Consider the following 22,043-nt stretch of genomic DNA (forward strand, 5'->3'; position numbering starts at 1 on the left):
TAATGTTGGCTCCACTCTCCCCTCCCCGCAAAACATCTTGTGTTCAATACCTGGTTATATGTGGCCTAAAGAGAGAAGTTTGTTTAGGGACCAGTGAATTTTTTGTTAGTGAGTCCTGCCAAACATTACCTTAATATTTTAAATTTCCCTTTCTAAATAATAGTTTGAAATGTCAGATTTCTGCATTAGAATTTCTTTTTATCTTTTCCTGAAGCTTATAACTACTTCTTACTCTTGATGTTTATTTGTACTTAGCAACGTGGATATTGTTGATGGCCTTTGTAAAAGTATCTTCAATGGCATTGCGAGGTCAGAGGTGCAAGGTTTTCTTCTCTTCCTGGTACAGGGAGGACAACTTTCTCATGCAAAATTTTATGGTGTGTTTTTTAGGTAGAAAAAAGGAGGGCAGAGAGCCCTTCGTGCGTCTGCTGTTTCTTAAATGCCCTTGGCTCAAAATCAATTCGCCAAAGTGACATATTTTGGGGTGGTATGTCCTGATAGAGCTGATGTAGGAGAGGGGAGTGAAGTTCTAGGCCAGTGAGAGCCAAAGGGATCCAGGGCAGAAGCAGAATGATTGGTCAATTTTGATACAGGAGGCAAGGAGAAGGAGGCTGGAAGTATAGGTAAATTGATAGATATGGTGGAAGGAGATGAGATAGTCTCCCTTTTTTTTTCGGTAAAAAATGGAATGAGATGGGGCATCAGCTGAGAGGGGTGGGTGTTGTGAGAAGTGAGTGTTTAGGAGATGTTGAGAAGTAGGAGACAGACCACATTATATGTAAGTATAATCTTATCTGAAATCTCCATTTACAACCTAGATAGATGTCCAATTGTGTTTGGTAGTCTGTGGAAAAACGTATGCTTTTGCTTTATGGAAGGGAACTTGTGATCTATCACTCAAGGAATTCTTATCAAGAGAGAAAACATTAAAATTAAAATGTTTTTCCTATTATCCAACCCCATATAAATACTATCACAGTTTTCACTCATATTTTCAACATTTTGAAATCCCCTTACAAATCTCAAAAAGTCCTTAACGTTTGATATATATTGTCGCCTCTGACTCTGAAAGACTATGCTGGAATACTAGAGGATCATCACTACCTTTTTTTGTATATTTTCACACGTTTTATGTCAACTTGAGAAAAAATATGGCAGTCATATAAGTCAAATAATGATAAAAGTTCTTGTTATACCAGAAGTGAATACGGAAGAAATTTTTATTTTAAAACTCTGCTAAAAGTGCTTTGTTCCTAAAATCAAATTTGTTTTGTTTTCTTCATTGAAATCTTAGAATGGTGCTGAATATTTTAAAAATTGTATTGGTTTGTGTAAAGAGAATAGATTTTTGTCAATTTGATCACTTGATAGCAAATATATTTCCTTAGTTCTTAAAAAGCCTACTATGTAAAACTAAAATACTAAAACATAGGGCTTCCCTGGCAGTGCAGTGGTTAAGAATCCCCCTGCCAATGCAGGGGACATGGGTTCGAGCCCTGGTCTGGGAAGATCCCACATGCCACGGAGCAACTAAGCCCGTGTGCCACAACTACTGAGCCTGCGCTCTAGAGCCCGCAAGCCACAACTACTGAGCCTGTGCTCTAGAGCCTGTGCTCTGCAACAAGAGAAGCCACTGCAATGAGAAACCCAAGCACCACAACAGAGAGTAGCCCCCACTCGCTGCAACTAGAGAAAGCCCAGGCACAGTAACGAAGACCCAATGCAGCCAAAAATAAAATAACTAAAAAAAAAATAAATTTTAAAAAATAAAAATAAATAAAATACTAAAAAATAGAGCTACTCATATTTAAAACTTTAATTTTGTCATACGAATACATGTAATACCATATGTCTTGGGAGCTCTCTCCTAAATGCTAACTTATTAAAATATAAATTTCATATCTCATGATATAGAATTCTTTTTATCTAAAATATTGAACCTATATGGTAAGGAACAGGGCAAAACAAAACTTTCTTTAAAAACAAAACCAAAAAACAAATATACTTCAAACACACTATTGTCTAAATCCTGAGTTTCAGTTCCTGGCTTTAGGTAGGGAATCCAAAGAAATCTTGTTATCCAAATCTATTTGTTCCTGAGTTTCAACTAGCCAATAGCAGGAGTTTAGATAGCCAAGAAATTATCCAAAAGTTTACTTGAATCTCAAGTTCCCGAGTTTGGATAGCAAGGGTTGCCTTGAGCATTTTTCTCCACATATATGCACAAAGATGTTATAATTACTCAGATGTATCATCTATCAGAAACAGTGCATCATCCTGTACTTTTCTTTCTCTTCCCTCCTCCCTAAAACCCAATCAAGTCCTGAAAACTTGTATCTCCTTACTCAAATCTATTTCCCTCCATCATTCTCACTAACTCCAACAAGTCTCTTAATGGTTACCATGTAAATCATGCCTCTCTTTGGTCCCTTGTTTACACTGTAACCAGAGAAAATATTCTAGACATTTTAGTCACGCCACTGCCCTGTTTAACACCCTTCAGTGGTTCATCATTGCCCTTATGTCTCCAGAGCTTCATCCCACATCTTTTCCTGCTACCCTGACTCTATTCCAGGCACATCAAACTATTACACTTGCCTTTTATCCTGAAAGATTCACATCCTCTTATCTCCAGGGCCTTGTTTATGCTCTCTCCACCTTCCTAGAACAATGTCATCCCCTTCATGTGGATAGCCTCTACTTCAGCTCTACGCCTAAAATGTTACTTTCTTTGGAGAGGCAACTCCTGATCTCCTTTCTCCTCATCTGAAGAGCAGATTAGGGGTCTATTCTCTGAATCCCATCAGAACCCATGCTCCCCACTGCATAGCAGTCTATTTTGTGAAGCATCTTATCTATACCCCCTAAACTCTAAGAGTATAGCCACTATCCCTAGTTCTTAGCACAGTGCAGACACATAGTAAGTGTATGCTCAATAAATATTGCTGCCTGGATGAATTAACATTTCCAATAAAATTAGTATAACCTGCTCCACAAACTCAAATACACATATATTTGCAATGCTTTTATTTTTTCCAAACAATTGCTTAATTACCCAAAAGCCCTTTTAGCAGGAAGCCCATTATGTCCCACTTGTAGAACACTCCCCCATAAATTGCCCAGATACCCCAAGAGATAACTTATTCAATCTATAGCAGGTTCTGTTCTCTTCTTAACTGGAGTCTGATCAATTGGCTAATGCCATAGTTTCTCATTATCTCACATTGTCACTTTTGGAAACTGGTCCCCCTCAATCCAAAAGGCAGTGCTTGTCCACTGCTTGTGGATGACACCCTTGCCTGTCTATATTCCTGCTATGAGGTCGAACTCTCTGAAGGAAGACAAGTAAGTTTGCCAAGGATGTTCCACATTTGGCTTCCCAAGGGCCCACTCTTAACAATCAGCCAGAGCAGCTCACACACAGCCACAGGAGGGCTGGGTCAGGATGACTCAATGTATCAAGGTTCCAGAACCACATTTCTCCCTTTCCCTCCAGCAAGCACCACTTCCCGAAAAATGAGGCAGTTTTTTGTTTATTTTGTTTATATCAAGATACAGAAAGTCTTGCTAGAAACTGACACACCATTGTAAAGCAATTATACTCCAATAAAGATGCTTAAAAAAAAACCACAATGACATACCACCTGTTATTATTGTATGGGAGGTATAGTCTGGTATGGAAGGGAAAGGAGTCCATTAGACTCAGGTGGCTCTAATGACCTAGTGGCCTATGAAAGAAAGGTGGGGGGGCAGGGATAGTTAGGGAGTTCCGACTGACATGCACACACTGTTATTTTTTAAATGGGTAACCGACAAGGACCTACTGTATAGCACATGGAACTCTGCTCAGTATTATGTAACAACCTAATTGGGAAAAGAATTTGAAAAAGAATAGATACATGTATATGTATAACTGAATCACTTTGTTGTACAACTGAAACTAACACAACATTGTTGATCAACTATACTCCAACATAAAATTAAAAGTTAAAAAAAAAAAGTCTTGCTATGCCCTTCTCCCAGAACATTCAGAGCTCCTTACTGTTTGCCTATCCTTCTAAGTAAGGCTTCGCTCTGTCATTCTCTACCCTAGCCTGTGATCTGAAAGAAAGGAAAAGCACAAATTTGATCTTTTGCAGAGTACTTTTCTGGTCAGGCACCCTGGCATGTCAAGAAAGAAGAGATAGGTATGGAAAGATACTGAACTAGTTGAAGTTTGGAAACTTAAGTCTATCCTAATTTTGCAACCAACTAGTTGGCCTAATGACTTTAGCCTCTTTAGAGCTCAGTTTTTATCATCTGAAAAAGCAGAAGACACTTTGATCCTTTCCAGCTCTTTAGAATTCTATAATTTCAATATTTTTCTTAAAAAATCAATTTTGTTGAAATATGATTTACATACAATGAAATGCATTACAAGTATCAGTTTCAAGTGTTTTGACAAATTTATACTATTATCAAGTTATAAACCATTTCCATCACCCCAAAATGGAATTTCCATTTCCATCATAGTTCCCCCTCATGCCTCTCTGCAGTGAATCCCCCTCTGCCCTAGGCAACCACTGTTCTATTTGTTACTATAGATAGTTTTTCCTATTCTAGAATTTCCTGTAAATTGAATGATACAGTATATACTCTTTCTAGTTTACTATTTTTTATCATGGTAACATATGTATAACAAAAAATATGGAATGCTTCATAAATTTGTGTCATCTTTGTGGAGAGGTCATGCTAATCTTTCCTGTATAGTTCCAGTTTTAGTATACATGGTGCCAAAGTGAACACAGTATGTAAAACACAGTATGTAAAGACTTCTTTTGTACCTGGGTTTGTTTTTTGTTTTTGCATGGCATAATATTTTTGTGATTCACTCCTGTTATTGCATGTTCAAGATATTTTAAATATATTTTTAAAGCAAATAGTGCTTTTAGACTGGATACTTTTTTGAATACCACCATTCAAATACTAAAAAGTTAAATAGGGACTTCCCTGGTGGCACAGTGGTTAAGAATCCGTCTGCCAATGCAGGGAACACAGGTTCAACCCCTGGTCCAGGAAGATCCCACATGCCGCAGAGCAACTAAGCCCATGGGCCACAACTACTGAGCCTGCACTCTAGAGCCCATGCACCACAACTACTGAGCCCGCGCGCCTAGAGCCCGTGCTCCACAACAAGAGATGCCACTGCAATGAGAAGCCTGCATACTGCAACGAAGAGTAGCCCCCGCTCGCCGCAACTAGAGAAAGCCCACATAACAGCAACGAAGACCCAACGCAGCCAAAAATAAATAAAATTTTTTAAAAAGTTAAATAAACTTGAGTAATTTCTTGATTTCACATGGTATTTGTTTATTAGCAAAGAAAAGGATCCTCTGCTATTTATTTTCAGAATTGATTGATTTCATAAGTGAGAACATAATGGTGGCCCATAAAAGGATGATATCAGAGCAGGGCAACAGGGATAACTCTATGGTAGCAGGTAACGGCAACCCATTGTGAGGAGAGCATTGGAGAGAGTGGCAGGGGCAGGGGCAGGAGATTGGCTCATACAGAGGATTCAACACATAATAAAAAATATTTCAGGGACTTCCCTGGTGGTCCAGTAGGTAAGACTCCACACTCCCAATGCAGGGGGCCCAGGTTCAATCCCTGGTGGGGGAACTACATCCCACAGGCATGTTGCAACTAAGAGTCTGCATGCCTCAACTAAGAAGTCCACATGCCACAACTAAGAAGCCCACATGCCACAACTAAGAAGTCCACATGCCTCAACTAAGAAGCCCACGTGCCACAACTAAGAAGCCCACATGCCACAGCTAAGAGTCCACATGACACAATTAAGAGTCTGCATGCTGCAACTAAGAGTCTGCATGCTGCAACTAAAAGATCCCGCATGCCACAGTGAAGATCCTGTGTGCCACAACTAAGACCCAGCGCAGCCAAAATAAATAAATAAAATATTAAAAAATATATATATATTTCAGATAATGGTAGGCAGATTTCTCACTGACTGATAAGGAAGAAACAAAAACAAAAAGGGAGAAAATTAGATGAATCCCGTGTTATTGAACTGGGTTTGGAATTATCAATGTGAAATAATAGTTTACAATACAGGTGGATAGTTATAGAAATAAATATAGAAGGAAGGTATATACTTATACTTCCTAGGTCTGACCACAGAGTGGGACTGGAAGCAGAAATATCCTAGTAGAGTATATCTAGGACCTAGATGTTGGTTTCTAAATAACATCGTCACTAAAAGGAACCAGTGTTCCTTGAATAAATAGCTGATTCCAGAGAGGAACAGGGAAAATACAAGTTCAGCTTGGAACATCTTATTGTGCTGAGAAGTATGGAAGTGATAAAAATAAATGATGGAGAGATGCCAAGAGGACTCAGGATCTGGCTTGAAGGAGCTCCCGCTAGCCAAGTCTGGGATAATTTGAGCATCGAACCAATGATATATATATATTTTTTTAACCCCATTTCTGGTACATTCTAGCAGAGTCACCACAGGCATTTAATCACCCTGAGCCTCATTATATTTCTTTTTTTAAAAAAAATAAATTTATTTATCTTATTTATTTATTTTTGGATGTGTTGGGTCTTCGTTGCTGCTCACGGGCTTTCTCTAATTGCAGGGAGTGGGGGCTACTCTTCTTTGTGGTGCACAGGCTTCTCATTGTGGTGTCTTCTCTTGTGGCCAAGCACGGGTTCTAGGCACATGGGCTTCAGTAGTTGCAGCACGCAGACTCAGTAGTTGTGACTCGTGGGCTCTAGAGCACAGGCTCAGTAGTTGTGGTGCACGGGCTTAGTTGCTCTGCAGCATGTGGGATCTTCCCAGACCAGGGCTCGAACCTGTGTCCCCTGCATTGGCAGGTGGATTCTCAACCACTGTGCCACCAGGGAAGCCCGAACCAATGATATTTATATATTATAACTCACTGAATCAAATAGAATCCATGATATAAACAAATGAATAAAATATGGGGAGAAGAGACAGCTTTTTCTTATAGTAAGAGAGAAATAGAAAAATACCATTTGGCACCTATCACAGTAATAATTGAAGGAAGAATCATCAATGGGTGCTAACACTAGTAGATAAAAATGTGATGAGGAACTAAATATTTGTATAGTTTCATAGTATCTCCACACAAAATACTTATTAATTACAATGAAGAAAAATAACTTCACAATGGAGAAAATTAGAAGACATCATCTTAATCAAGTGATCAAATTTAACACCACCAACAATGTACAAATTGGCACTGTGTATCACTCAATAGGATATGAGTGTTCATCGGACAAATCCAAACTGAGGGACAGTCTATGAAAATACTATGTCTTATAATCTTCAAAAATGTCAAGGGCATGAAACTCAGAGACTCAGAAACTGTCCCAGATTGAAACAGTCTGGAGAGACATGACAACTAAGTACAAGGCATGAACCCAGATTGGATCCTTTATAGGTACTATAAGGAATATAATTGGCAGAGTATAATTGACAGAATATAAAGAATATAATTGACATCATCAAAAAATCTACAAACAACAAATGCTGGAGAGGGTGTGGCAAAAAGGGAACTCTCCTACACTGCTGGTGGGAATGTAAATTGGTACAGCCACTATGGAGAACAGTATAGGGATTCCTTAAAAAACTAAAAATAGAGCTACCGTATGATTCAGCAATACCACTTCTGGGCATATATCCAGAGAAAACCATAATTTGAAAAGATACGTGTACCCCAACGTTCATTGCAGCACTATTTACAATAGCCAGGACACGGAAGAAACCTAAATGTCCATTGACAGATGAACGGATAAAGGAAATGTGGTACATATATACAATGGAATATTACTCACACATAAAAAAGAACAAAATAATGCCATTTGCAGTAACATGGATGGACCCAAAGATTGTCATACTGAGTGAAATCAGGCAAAGACAACTACTGTATGATATCGCTTATATGTGAAATAGAAAAAAAATGGTACAAATGAATCTATTTACAAAACAGAAAGAGTCACTGATGTAGGAAACAAACTTATGGTTACCAAGTGGGAAGGGGGGTGGTGGGGAAGGGATAAACTGGGAGATTGGGATTGACATAGACACATTACTATATATAAAATAGATAACTAATAAGAACCTACTGTATTGCACAGGGAACTCGACTCAATACTCTGTAATGACCTATATGGGAATAGAATCTAAAAAAAAGTAGATATATGTATATGTATAACTGATTCACTTTGCTGTACAGAAGAAACTAACACAACACTGTAAATCAACTATACTCCAATAAAAATCAATTTTAAAAAAAGAATATAATTGGGACGATTCACAAAACTTGAATGTGGTCTTTGGGTATATATGGAAATTCTCTGTACTATTCTTAAAACTTTTCTGTAAGTTCAGAATTATTTCAAAATAAACTGTTTTTTTAAAGAAAGATTAATTCAATTGGTTTCAGAAATCACTTTTTTTTTGGCGGTACGCGGGCCTCTCACTGCTGTGGCCTCTCTTGTTGCGGAGCACAGGCTCTGGACGTGCAGGCTCAGCGGCCATGGCTCACGGGCCCAGCCGCTCCGTGGCATGTGGGATCTTCCCGGACCGGGGCACGAACCTGTGTCCCCTGCATCGGCAGGCGGACTCGCAACCACTGCGCCACCAGGGAAGCCCCAGAAATCACTTTTAAAAAAATTCATTCATTTTTGGCTGCGTTGGGTCTTCGTTGCTGTGTGCAGGCTTTCTCTACTTGTGGCGAGAAGGGGCTACTCTTCCTTGCAGTGCGAGGGCTTCTCATTGCGGTGGCTTCTCTTGTTGCAGAGCACGGGCTCTAGGTGCATGGGCTTCAGTAGTTGTGGCACATGGGCTCAGTAGTGGTGGCTCGTGAGCTCTAGAGCACAGGCTCAGTAGCTGTGGTGCACGGGCTTAGTTGCTCTGCGGTATGTGGGATCTTCCCGAACCAGGGCATGAACCTGTGTCCCCTGCACTGGCAGGTGGATTCTTAACCACTGTGCCGCCAGGAAAGCCAGAAATCACTTTTAAAAAAAATATTTACTATCTTGGCCAGAATTCCTTAGAACTCTTTTTCCCCCCCCTAGAATTCTTTAGGCTCTGTTAGGATGCATTTGCTTGCAAGTAACAGGAAATCTAACTCAACTGTCTGAAACAATAATAATTTTTTAAAAAAGCATGTTCTCACAAAATGTTCTGAGGTAGTTTAGCCAAAGTGTTAATCGCCAGCCCCAGACTTTTGTCAAATTGTTCCCCACTTCCCTGTCTCTGCATAGCAGCTTTGTCCTCCTCTCTTGGCTCTCCTCATGACTGCAATACGGTTTCAGCAACTCCAAGCTTAATGTTCTGACAATACAACATCCAAAGGCCTGAAAGGGAAGAAGAGTACATCCCTTACTCATGCCTATTTTTAAACATCAGGAAAAATTTCCCAGAAGCGCTACAACAGACTTTCCCTCACCTCCCATTATCCATAATCACAAGCTCCTCCTTAAATGAACCACTGGCAAGGGAATTTGAATCACCATTACTAGGCTGGACTAATCAAAATTCATCTTCTGGGGCTAGTAAAGGGTCAGCTTCCTTTACAAGCATTTTACTACTTATTACATGAACAAAATTGGGATTCTATTAGCAAAGAAAGAAGGGAATGGCTGCTGGGTAAGCAACCAACATTATCTTCCACATAACACTCCTTAATTTGATTGAATAATTTTTAAAGATTTCTTTAGATAGCTCTGTTTTCCAGTGTATAGGAAAGTTAAAAGAATATATTTAGTGGATTAATGAATTTATTTCACCACATTCAGGGATTTGATTTTTATAAATCCAATTATAACCAGTTCAAACCTCCACTCACAGTCCCCTCCCTCCTTTGAATCACATCCATCCCACTGCTGGCTTCCCTGGACACATAATTCATTTATCTAGTCACTGGCTTCCTCTCAACCTCAGCAGTCACTGAGATGGATTCACATCTTCATCTGATCACCAACTGTGTGGCCCAGTAGAGACCAAGGTATAGCTTGAATGGAGTAGGAAAGAAGGGTGAGCAATGAACAAAGGATTGTAGGGACTACCCTGCCCCCTTCCCACATATGTTGATTCTAAAAGTGGAAAACCAAAAAACAATGTTTACGTTACTATGACTGTGTAAATACTGTTCACTGAAGAGCCAAAGACTTTTCTCTGATTGTACTTTCTTCTCTGGTTCCAGTGCATGACTGAAAGAAGGTCCTCTTCATGTCTCTTCTCTGTTGGGTCCCTTGTTTTTGGGGTAACCACACTTTCTTTTCCTTTTGCTGGTGTATTACATACACAAATAACCTCCTGAGAAACTATGTATGGAAGGTAAACTTCCTGAGTCATTGATTAACTAAAGGTCTCTCCACTCTGCTCTCATACCTGATAGTTTAGGCACAGAATTCAAGATTCAAAGCATTTTCTATTGTCTTCTTTGCATTGCTCCATTGTCCTCTACTTTCCCATGTTGCTCTTGAGAATACAATGTCATTTCAATTCCCTGTAATTTGACTATGGCTTGGTTTTTTCCCTCTGTGGAAGGTTTTAGAGTCTTCTCTTTATCTGTGGCATTGTGAATTTCACTACGCTATAGATAGATACACCTTGTTTTTTTATTCTTTTTTTTTTGGCATCACATACTTTTACTTTTTATTGTAAAAAGCACATACAAGAATTTTAAGAAATGACTAATATAAGACAAATCAAAATCAGTTGAGTTATTAAACCCATTTTTGTATACATACACTAAAATTCCCAAAGTAGGATATCATTAAATATGAGAAATATGGTAGCACTATCATATATACACAGCTTACACAGAGATCTGTCTGGGTCATCTCTGAACCTTTTATGTACATGTCATTGATACAAAAAGCCTGCAGTTGAACTTCTACTCTCCAATTGTCCTTTTCCTGATACATATGGTTAAATATTTAAGGAACTTTAGAGATATAAAGAAAATGCATTGAATGCTAAGGGCTCTATGTGCTTTACTCTGAACAAGTGTGCACTGTACCTTGAGAAAAATCTTTTGTAGTCAATTTTTAGCTAAGGTAGTGGAAGACTCTTCTAGTTCTTTTTTAGTCAGTTTATTTTTTTCCTAGTCAGCTATTTGAGGGCAAAGTACAAAAATCGCTTGGGAACCAAATCCCATTTTTACATTGTTAAGTTCATTATAAAATGCCACTCAATTTTTAAAAGTCACTAAAAGGACACTTTCTGCAGCAAAAAGGGCTAAGTTCAAGTTTTTGTTGTTTGACAAAGACACAATAATGCAATACATATGTCATATAATCATTACAGCCTAAAGTGAAGTGTATGCAGTTTAGGGAAAAACAACTTTGCAATTATTTGTTTCTCATCTCCTTCCCAAACAATGAGGAGAATCTCTTGTCATTTTATCTACATACTTCTTTTTTAAACCTTAGTTTATATGCTGAAAGTTTACTAATCTGTTTATATTCAAAACGTGTAATGGCACTTTTCTAGACACAGTGGCTTCTCAGTGGTTTAGCTGAGTTCTTCTGCATACAATGAATTGACCTCTAGGTAGTTGACAACTCCTGGGTGGGGCGCTCTCCTAGAATGTTTGTTTCAGTGTGAAGGACAAGAAGCTGGGCACAATTCTACCAGATGCCCCAATCCAAGTCTGCTCTTCTATTTTAATTTCTCATTTCAGTCAGTGGCTCTTCCAAGGAAAAAATCTTGAGATTATCCCCAATTTTCCACCCCTGTCCTACCATTTCATAACTCAATTTCCAAGTTTTGTTGATTTTATTTCCTAAACAGCTCTTGACTCTCATGCTTCCTATTTCATCCCCACTTAATCATTTTATGTGTCAATTTGTCTATGTTATAGTACCCAGTGAATCTATAATTGAGACAGAAATGAAGAGGGCAGGGCACAACCATTAAAAACAGGATACCACAAAAACCGGTTAGAACCTACTAGGCCCAAGATGGCAGAAGATTCGACTGCCAATAGACCTTCAGCCTCATTATACACTCATTGTAATATATTAGCATATGCTAAAGGACACACGCACAAGTGCCATGACAGTTCTGAGGCCGACCATAAAAGGCCAAAAAGTGGGTGGTGCCCCAATTCCTGGAAATCCCAACTCCTTCTCCAAGATAGTCAGAATATTCCTGCCACTTGTTAACCTGTGAAATTACCCAGTCCATAAAAACTAATCAACCACATACCTTGAGGCCGCTCTCACCTTCTGAGATGGTCCAAACTCTGTTAACTATTCTAAATAAACCTGCTTTCACTTTACTATGGCCTGCTCTTGAATTCTTTTTTTTGCGGTACTCGAGCCTCTCACTGTGTGGCCTCTCCCGTTGCAGAGCACAGGCTCCAGACGCGCAGGCTCAGCGGCCATGGCTCACAGAACCAGCCGCTCCGCGGCATGTGGGATCTTCCCGGACCGGGGCACGAACCCGTGTTCCCTGCATCGGCGGACTCTCAACCACTGCGCCACCAGGAAAGCCCTTGAATTCTTTTCTGCATGAAGTGAAGGACCCTCATTTGGTGGCCAGTCCCAGGGACTCACTCAAGACCTGGGACAAGACCATCCTCTCGTGCTCCATTTTTTCCTACAACATAATGATTTCAGAATAGTTTTCAAAAATAAAAACTAGGTAAAGTGTTAGGTAAAGCTTAGGTAAAGCCTAGCTTTAAAAACTAGGTAAAGCCTAGCTTCTCCAACCCTAACCCCTCTACCTCATTTCGGCTGCCCATAGATAACCAGTTTTGTTATTTTTTGGTTGATTTCTGTTTCTTTTTGCAAAAATAAATAAATGTGTTTGTTGTTGAACTAATATGGATATATTGCTAAGTAAAATAATGAATATATATATGTATTTTTTAAATAAATTTTATTTATTTATTTTTGGCTGCATTGGGTCTTTGTTGCTGTGCATGGGCTTTCTCTAGTTGCGGTGAGCGGGGTCTACTCTTTGTTGCAGTGCACGGGGTTCCCATTGCGGTGGCTTCTCTTGTCGCGGAGCACGGGCTCTAGGCGTGCAGGCTTCAGTAATTGTGGCTCACGGGCTTAGTTGCTCCGCGGCATGTGGGATCTTCCCAGACCAGGGCTTGAACCCATGTCCCCTACATTGGCAGGGAAGCCCCACCTATTTGGATTTTATTCAAATGAAAGGTAAACTTCTATTGTGTTTGAGCCATTTGGGGATTTGCAGTTAGAATTACCTTAAACCAGAATTTAGTGTGTAATAAATTCAGCATCTCAAACTAGTGGAGGCAAGAATTCTATCCAATATGTGTGCTTATTGACACACATAGGTAGCCATCTGAAAGAAAAATAAAGTTGCATCCATAGTTCACATATTATACCATTAAAACTTTCAAATGAATCAAATACTTAAATGGGAAAAATAAAATCATACAAGTTCTAGAAGAAAACATGGAGAATTTCTTTATAGCCTTTAAATGTGAAAGACCTTTCTACATGTGACTCAAAATCTGAAGTGATGAAAGATTAGATTGGTAAATTTGAGTAGCTAAACATAAAAACTCTGAATGGCCAAAAGACACCATTTGCCAAGTAAAAGTACAAATGATAAATAGGAAACTTCTTCACTTTGTTTCCTCAGCCTTAAGGGTGGTGGCTATACCTGCAATTACTCTAGTACCTCAATGTCTTCTTTTTGTTTTTTAAATCCTCCATTGCCTGTTAATCAATTTCTTTTTTTTTTGGCTGAGCAGCTTGCGGGATCTTACTTCCCAGACCAGGGATCAAACTCGTGCCCCCTGCAGTGGAAGTGTGGAGTCCTAACCACTGGACAACCAGTGAAGTCCCTAACCAATTTCTAATATTAATACCCATCTATTGAAACACCTGGTACACATGCAATCTTTTTATAGTCTTTAATTTTTTTTTTTTTTTTTTTTTTTTTTTTTGCGGTATGCGGGCCTCTCACTGTTGTGGCCTCTCCCGTTGCGGAGCACAGGCTCCGGACGCACAGGCTCAGCGGCCATGGCTCACGGGCTTAGTTGCTCCGCGGCATGTGGGATCTTCCCGGACCAGGGCACGAACCCGTGTCTCCCGCATCGGCAGGCGGATTCTCAACCACTGCGCCACCAGGGAAGCCCTAGTCTTTAATTTTTAAACTAGGTAAACTATTTTTAAAAAATAAGGGACTTCCCTGGTGGCACAGTGGTTAAGAATTCGCCTGCCAATGCAGGGGACACGGGTTCGAGCCCTGGTCTGGGAAGATCCCACATGCCATGGAACAACTAAGTCCGTGTGCCACAACTACTGAGCCTGTGCTCTAGAGCTCGTGAGCCACAACTACTGAGTCCACATGCCACAACTACTGAAGCCCGCGTGCCGAGCCCGTGCGCCACAACAAGAGAAGCCACTGCAATGAGAAACCTGTGTACCGCAATGAAGAGTGGCCCCACTCACTGCAACTAGAGAAAGCCTGCACCCAGCAACGAAGACCCAACGGAGCCAAAAATAAATAAATAAATTTATTTTTTAAAAAAAGAAAAGAAAAAAATAGAACAAGGTAGTTGGACTGAATCAGATATAAAGGCCTTTAGAAAGCCATAGTAGGGACTTCCCCGGTGGCACAGTGGTTAACAATCCACCTACCAAGGCAGGGGAAATGGGTTCGATCCCTAGTCCAGGAAGATCCCACATGCTGTGGAGCAACTAAGCCCGTGCACCACAACTACTGAGCCCGTGCACCACAACAAAAGAAGCCACCACAATGAGAAGCATGCACACCGCAACGAAGAGTAGCCGCGGCTCACTGCAACTAGAGAAAGCCGGTGTGCAGCAACAAATGCAGCCAAAAAGGAATTTTTTTTAAAAAAGGTAAAAAAAGAAAGCTGTAGTAATTATGACGGTATAGTTCTAGCACAGGAGTAGACAAAGACCAATGGAACAAACTAAGGATCCCAGAAAAGCTTATATATAAATGGAAACATGATACTACATGACAGGCAGCATTATAAGTCAGGGAAGAAAGTATGAATGAAGCTGAAATCATTTTATATTTAAATGGAAAAAAATAAGAATCAGATCCCGGGACTTCACTGGTGGTGCAGTGGTTAAGACTCTGTGCTCCCAATGGATCAACTAGGGTTCAATCCCTGGTTGGGGAACTGGATCCCACATGCATGCCACAACTAAGGAGCCCGTGAGCCACAACTAAAGGAAACTGCCTGTTGCAACTAAGGAGTCCATGTGCCACAAGAAAGAGCCTGTGAGCCGCAACTAAGGAGCCTGCGAGCCACAACTAAGACCCGGCGCAACCAAATAAATAAAATAAATAAATATTTAAAAAAGAAAAAAGAATCAGATCCCCACTTTGTATCACACACAAAGTCAATACCAGATAGATTAAAGTTCTAAGTGTGAAAAGGAAAAACTTTAAAACTTAAAATTTTTAAAAATTTATTTTTGGCTGTGTTGGGTCTTTGTTGCTGTGCGCGGGCTTTCTCTAGTTGCAGCGAGCGGGGGCTACTCTTCATTGCGGTGTACGGGCTTCTCATTGCAGTGGCTTCTCTTGTTGCAGAGCACGGGCTCTAGGTGCACGGGCTTCAGTAGTTGCAGCATGTGGGCTCAGTAGTTGTGGCTCGCAAGCTCTAGAGCGCAGGCTCAGTAGTTGTGGCGCATGGGCATAACTTGCTCCGCAGCATGTGGGATCTTCCTGGACCAGGGCTCGAACCCGTGTCCCCTGAATTGGCAGGCAGATTCTTAACCACTGCGCCAACTGGGAAGTCCTAAAACTTTAAAACTTTTGAACGTAAATATTGGTGTAAATATTTGAATAAGAAAGGATTTCTTAAATGAGACTCAAAAAGTACTAACCATAAGGGAAAAAACTGTCAAATATGACTACATTAAAATTAAATTCCACTAACAAAGGCACCTTAAACAAAGTGGAAAGCAATGCCACAGTCTGGAAGAAGATATTTATAGTACATAGAATAAATAAAGGATTAGTAGCCAGATTATAAACATATCCTACAAAATCAGATTTTTAAAACTCAATAGAAAAATGAGCAAAAGATATCAACAGGCAATTTTCAAAGGACTAAACACACTTGGGCAATAAACATCTGAATATATGCTCAACCTCAGTAATAATCAGGAGCATATAAATAAAAATAACAAGTCACCATTTCATACTCATTAGACTAATAAAAATTAAAGTCTATCAGTACCTTGGTAACCATTCACAAACATTCAGACCCTAAAGGTAGGAATGGAGACGCTTTGAGGTGATCACATCTTGTTTTGGCCAATTAAATGTGAGCAGAAGTGATGTCCGTCACTTCTGTGCAGAAACTTTCACAGCCAGAGTGCGAGCCCTTTAGTTCTTTCTCCCTGCCTCTCAGAAGCATGTGTCAGGATGGATCCCGTCAGCCCAAGTCTCTGAGTGACTGCGACGAATGGCCCTTCACTGTTTACCTGCACTGCACTTGCAGCAAGAAACAAACCTTTGAATTAAGTCACTGGTGGTTCTTGGTTATTGTGGTTTAATTTAGTCATCCTGACTGATACAACCTTCATTGTTGGTGAGGAAGCTGAACAACAGGGACTCTCACATACTGCTAGCAGGAGGCCAAGCTGGTACAGCAACTCTGGAGAAAAGTTTGGAAACTTTTAGTCAATTTGTGCAACTCACCTATGCACAAGGACAATGATGGAAAGTTTTTATTGCAGCATTATTTTAAGAAAAAAACTGAAAATAAACTCAATGCCCACTGACAGGAAATAGATATATACATTTTTGTAGATTCATAGAATAGATGACTATAGAGTAGCTAAAATAAATAAACAGAAGCTATCTGTCTCAAAATGTATAAATCTCAAAAACATAATTTAGACTATAAAAAATCATATAAGGATGGGCTTCCCTGGTGGCGCAGTGGTTGAGAATCCGCCTGCCGATGCAGGGGACACGGGTTCGTGCCCCGGTCCGGGAAGATCCCACATGCCGCGGAGCGGCTGGGCCCGTGAGCCATGGCCGCTGAGCCTGCGCGTCCGGAGCCTGTGCTCCGCAACGGGAGAGGCCACAACAGTGAGAGGCCCGCGTACCAAAAAAAAAAAAAAAAAAAAAAAAAAAAAAAAAAAAAAAAAAAAAAAATCATATAAGGAGATGAGTTCACTATATAACGTTTAAATAGTATATTATGTTATGGATACATAGTATATGTAGTAAAAGTATAACAACATGCATGGGCATAACAAACATCAAATTCAGGGAAGTGTTTACTTCTGGGAAAGGAAGAGCTAGAAGCAGTGTTATCTATATAGGGTGAGGGTATTTGAAATGCTTCACTTCTTACAAAAAAAAAAATATATATATATATATATCATATTATTATGTTAAAATGCTGGGTGGTAGGTACCTGAATGTTTGTTGTATTATCCTCTGTACTTTTCTGTCTAGTTGAAATATTTAATAATAATTAAAAAGAAAACACAGGCAAACAACAATGAAAAGAAAGAGCATCTATAATTCTGCCTCACCTGCTCCATCCCTGAAATGACCTCTATTAACATATTGGTGTAAACCTGTCTAATGTTTCTCTGTGTCTTTGTGTCTCTGCGCAGCTGGCTAGGAGGAACAGGGTGGCAAGTCTTCAGATAACTGCAGCGAGGACAGTGCAGAGTTTCGTAGGCTAGATATTTTGGACCTCAACTTACTCATTTAGAAGACATAGTTTTGCTAAGTTAAAATATTTATTAAAAGGAGAAACATTTCATTATTCTATATTTAAGAATTTGCATTAATTCATTTCCCATCACTTATTTTGATTTTTTAAACATTTTTCCTCTCAATTTTTCAGAACTATTAGAGACTTCTAAATGCATATAAAACCTTTAGAATAAACATACAAAAGCATGGCTATGAGAATAGACAATTCTGGCATTGAAGAAGGGCATCATATTTAAGCTTGATCTTTTAAGTGGTGTTTCTCGTTTTGTTTTTCTGCTTTTCTACCTTTTTCTCATTTGCCTTCTAGGATTCCTTTTTAGCTAAAATTCCTCATATCAGCTCTTTCCCCAATATTCTGTTTCCTTCTACAAACCATATGCGTATGCACACTTGGTAAGGAAGAACTAAGCAAACATGAAGCTTAATGTGATTTATTTTAAACTATGGTTTCCTTGAGCTTTTAGCGCCGCCTTGTGGCAGCAGTCTGACGTCAGAATCAATGCTTTCCTGATTTCTTTTTATGCTCCTGAACACAACTCTGACTGAGGTTTACAGTATTAGTCATTTAAAGATATCATGTCACATAGTAGTATGGTTCTCAACGTGTCTGCAATAGAGTCACCTGGTGACCTTTAAAAAAATAACCAACCTAGGCCCACTCCAGAACCACTGTCAGAGAGACTTACACTGATTTGTTGGACAAAACTAGATGTCATTTAACAAATATTCAGCTATTGCACATCACTTACTGGGAAAAAGTCATGTTTCTTCCCTGAGTATATGACTACTTAACATTAGAAATGAATAATGCACTTTAGAAATCCCCCCTCAAGTATTTGTTCCTGATGTAAAATAATTCTGACAGTTGTCTACGTTTCTTGCTGAAGTTTCACTTTTTCTTAATTTTTTTTGAAATTCTCCCTGGCATGTGGGATCTTAGTTCCCCGACCAGGGATCAAACCCGTGCCCGCTGCAGTGGAAGTGTGGAGTCTTAAACCACTGGACCGCTAGGGAAGCCTCTGAGAGTCTCATAATTTCAATGGTCAATAGCTTCTGGTTGGCTCAAATTTTTTTTTTTTAAGATTTTTTGATGTGGACCATTTTTAAAGTCTTTCTTGAATTTGTTACAATATTGCTTCTGTTTTATGTTTTGGTTTTTGGCTGTGAGGCATGTGGAATCTTAGCTACCTGACCAGAGATCGAACCCCACCCGCTGCGTTGGAAGGCAAAGTCTTAACCACTGGACCACCAGGGAAGTCCTCAATTTTTTTCTTTAATTTGGGAAAATATATTATTTACAGACAAGCATAGTCTAAAACAACCTACCACTCAAAATTAACAAATGTGAACACTGTTGTTTGTTTTGTATATAATTTTACTAATACAGCATAAGAGTTGGTTGGGGAGTCAAAGTCAATAACAACAACAAAAGCAGTGAGAACATCTGACTGCTAAACTGTGGAAACGTTGTGAATGCAACACGATTCAGAGAAGAGAGAGGTCAGCAGATTCATGGAGAAGGTGGGATTTGAGCAGGGACCTGGAGCAAGGGGAAAACTTCAATAGGTAGAAAAGCAAGAGAGCAATCTAGATGGGAGAACAGCATGAGGCAAGGCCAGAAGTGGGAATGAGCACAACATAGTTATTTCTAAATAATAATGGTCTAATAATACTTTACATTTTTTGAGCACTTACATATGTCAGGCACTGCTCTAATTGCTTTACATGCATATGTTAACTTGTTTAACATAGCAATACTGTCATCAAGGGCACATTGCTCAGGTCATTGTTTTCTGTTTCTCTTAGACAAGTTGCCATGTTTGGGACTCAGTTTCTCCATCTGGAAAAAAAAAAAGCAGGTAATACTGTTCTGTGCATGGATATGTGCATATAGGTAAACACAAGAAGAGACTAAATAGAAAATGATATACCTGTTAGGGTAAATTGGTAGATAAATGGTAACTCTGTGTTTAATTTCTTTTGAGGAACTTCCAGACTGCTTTGCAAAGTGCAAAACAGCTGCTCCATTTTACTTTCTCACCAGGAGTTCATGAGGATTCCACATGAGGAATCATGAGGATTCCACATTCCTGGCAACATTATTAGGTGGCTTTTTGGTGATAGCTATTCTACTGGGTATGAAGTGGTAACTCATGGTTTTAATTTGCATTTCCCTCATGGCTAATGACGTTGAGCATCTTTTCAAGTGGTTTTGGCCAAATGGCCATCTTCTTTGGAGAAATGTCTATTCAAATCCTTTACCATTTAAAAAGCTGGGTTGTCTTTTTAAAATTTTGAGTTTTAAGAGTTCTTTATAAATTCTGGATATAAGTCCCTTATCAGATATGTGATTTGTAAATATTTTCTTCCATTCTATAGGCTGTCTTTTCACTTTCTTGTGTCCACTGAAACACAAATGTTTTTAATCTTGGTAAAGTCCAATTTATCTATTTTTCCTTTTGTTGCTTGTGCTTTTAGTGTCTTATCTAAGTATCCATTGCTAAATCCAAGGTTGTAAAGATTTACCCCTGTGTTTTCCTCTAAGAGTTTTACAGTCTGCTTTTACAATTAGGTCTTAGATCCATTTTGAATCAATTTTTTGTATATAGTGTGAGATGGGGTCTAACTTCATTCCTTTGCATGAAGCTATCATTTTCCCAGCACCATTTGTAGAAAAGACTATTCTTTCCCCATTGAATGGTCTTGGCACTATTGTTGAAAATCAGTTGGCCATAAATAGATGGGTTTATTTCTGGACTCTCAATTCTGTTTCATTGATCTGTAATGTCTATCCATATGCTAGTACTACACTGCCTTGATTACTGCACCTTTGTAGATAAGAGTTGAAATAATAAAGTGTGAACCCTTTGTTCTTTTTCAAAATTGTTTTGGCAGTTCTGGGTCCCTTGAGTTTCCATATGAATTTTAGGATTGGTTTGTCAGTTTCTACAATGAAGCCAGCTGGAAATCTGACAGGAACTGTGGTGAATCTGTAGATCAAATTGAGGGGTATTACCATCTTAACAATATTAAGTGTTCTGATCCATGAACATGGGATAATCTTCCCATTTATTTAGATCTTTAATTTCTTTCAACGATATCTTGTAGTTTTCAGAGTAAACAATTTATACTTCTTTTGTGAAATTTATTCTTAAGTATTTTATTCTTTTTGATGCTACTGTAAAGGGAATTTTTTAAAATTTCATATTCATATATTTCATTGCTAGTATGTAGAAATAAATTGATTTTTGTATATTGATTGTATATCCTGAAATCTTGAACTTAATTATATGTTCTAATAGTTTTTTAGTGGATTTCTTGGGATTTTCTATATACAAGATCATGTCATCTGTGAATAGATATGGTTTTACTTTTAAAAAAAATTTTATTTTATTTATTTATTTTTGGCTGTGTTGGGTCTTCGGGGCTGCGCACAGGCTTTCTCTAGATGCGGTGAGTGCGGGCTACTCTTCAATGCAGTGTGAGGACTTCTCATTGCGGTGGCTTCTCTTGTTGCAGAGCACGGGCTCTAGGCACACAGGTTTCAGTAGTTGTGGCTCGCGGGCTCTAGAGCGCAGGCTCAGTAGTTGTGGCACACAGGCTTAGTTGCTCCGCGGCATGTGGGATCTTCCCAGACCAGGGCTTGAACCCATGTCCCCTGCACTGGCAGGCGGATTCTTAACCACTGCGCCACCAGGGAAGCCCTACTTCTTTTCCTATTTGGATGCATTTCATTTTCTGGCATGGAAGACAAATTGAAAAACAACAGACAAAAAAGAAAGAAAGAAGGAATTTCCCTGGTGGTCCAGTGGTTAAGACTTTGCCTTCCAGTGCAGGGGGTGCGGGTTCAATCCCTGGTCGGGATCCCACATGTCTAGGGGCCAAAAAACTAAGACATAAAACAGAAGCAATATTGTAACAAATTCAATAAAAACTTAAAGAAAAAAAAAGAAAAGAAAAAAATAATGAGGTAATAATGTCAGATTTGTGATTTGTACAGAAATAAACCATGATGATGTAATGAGAGTGACTTGGGTAGCTACCTTAGATTGGGTACATGGAAATGCCTCCTGTGAGGAAATGACATCTAACCTAAAATCTGAATTATAATAAGGAGGCTTCTAGACAGTGGGAACAGTAATGTGAAGGAACTAAATGGTGGGAATGAGCTTACTTATTGGAAGAGCAGGTAGGCCATGTGAGTGGAATGTAGTAGCAAGAGGGGAAAGGAGACTGAGAGGCAGCCAGGGGCTAGGCTCTGTGGGACTTTGTAAACCCAGGCAATGGAAGTTGGATT

The 22,043-nt window shown here is 39.3% G+C and overlaps 1 protein-coding gene and 1 non-coding gene across 5 annotated transcripts in view; both read right to left on the reverse strand.

Annotated features, from left to right (window-relative positions):
* Positions 1–4,680: 4,680 nt before the first annotated feature.
* On the reverse strand, positions 4,681–4,785 carry LOC131766060 (U6 spliceosomal RNA). Its single transcript, XR_009338362.1, has one exon. It is a non-coding gene; the product is annotated as a U6 spliceosomal RNA (small nuclear RNA).
* A 14,215-nt stretch (positions 4,786–19,000) lies between these two features.
* The window catches only part of SANBR (SANT and BTB domain regulator of CSR), a 73,051-nt gene continuing 70,008 nt past the window's right edge, over positions 19,001–22,043 (reverse strand). For 2 of the 4 annotated variants that reach the window (XR_010835535.1, XR_010835536.1), the window contains one exon: positions 19,112–19,586. Coding sequence is in view for 1 of the 4 variants with exons in the window: in XM_067007553.1 (XP_066863654.1) it covers positions 19,530–19,586 (57 nt within the window). In the remaining 3 variants the exon portion in view is untranslated. Of the gene's footprint in view, positions 19,587–22,043 lie in introns of all 4 variants that reach the window. The other 2 variants (XM_067007553.1, XR_010835534.1) reach the window with 2 other exon arrangements.

This window comes from Kogia breviceps, chromosome 11 (assembly GCF_026419965.1).
Source record: "Kogia breviceps isolate mKogBre1 chromosome 11, mKogBre1 haplotype 1, whole genome shotgun sequence".
Classification (NCBI taxonomy): Eukaryota; Metazoa; Chordata; class Mammalia; order Artiodactyla; family Physeteridae; genus Kogia; species Kogia breviceps.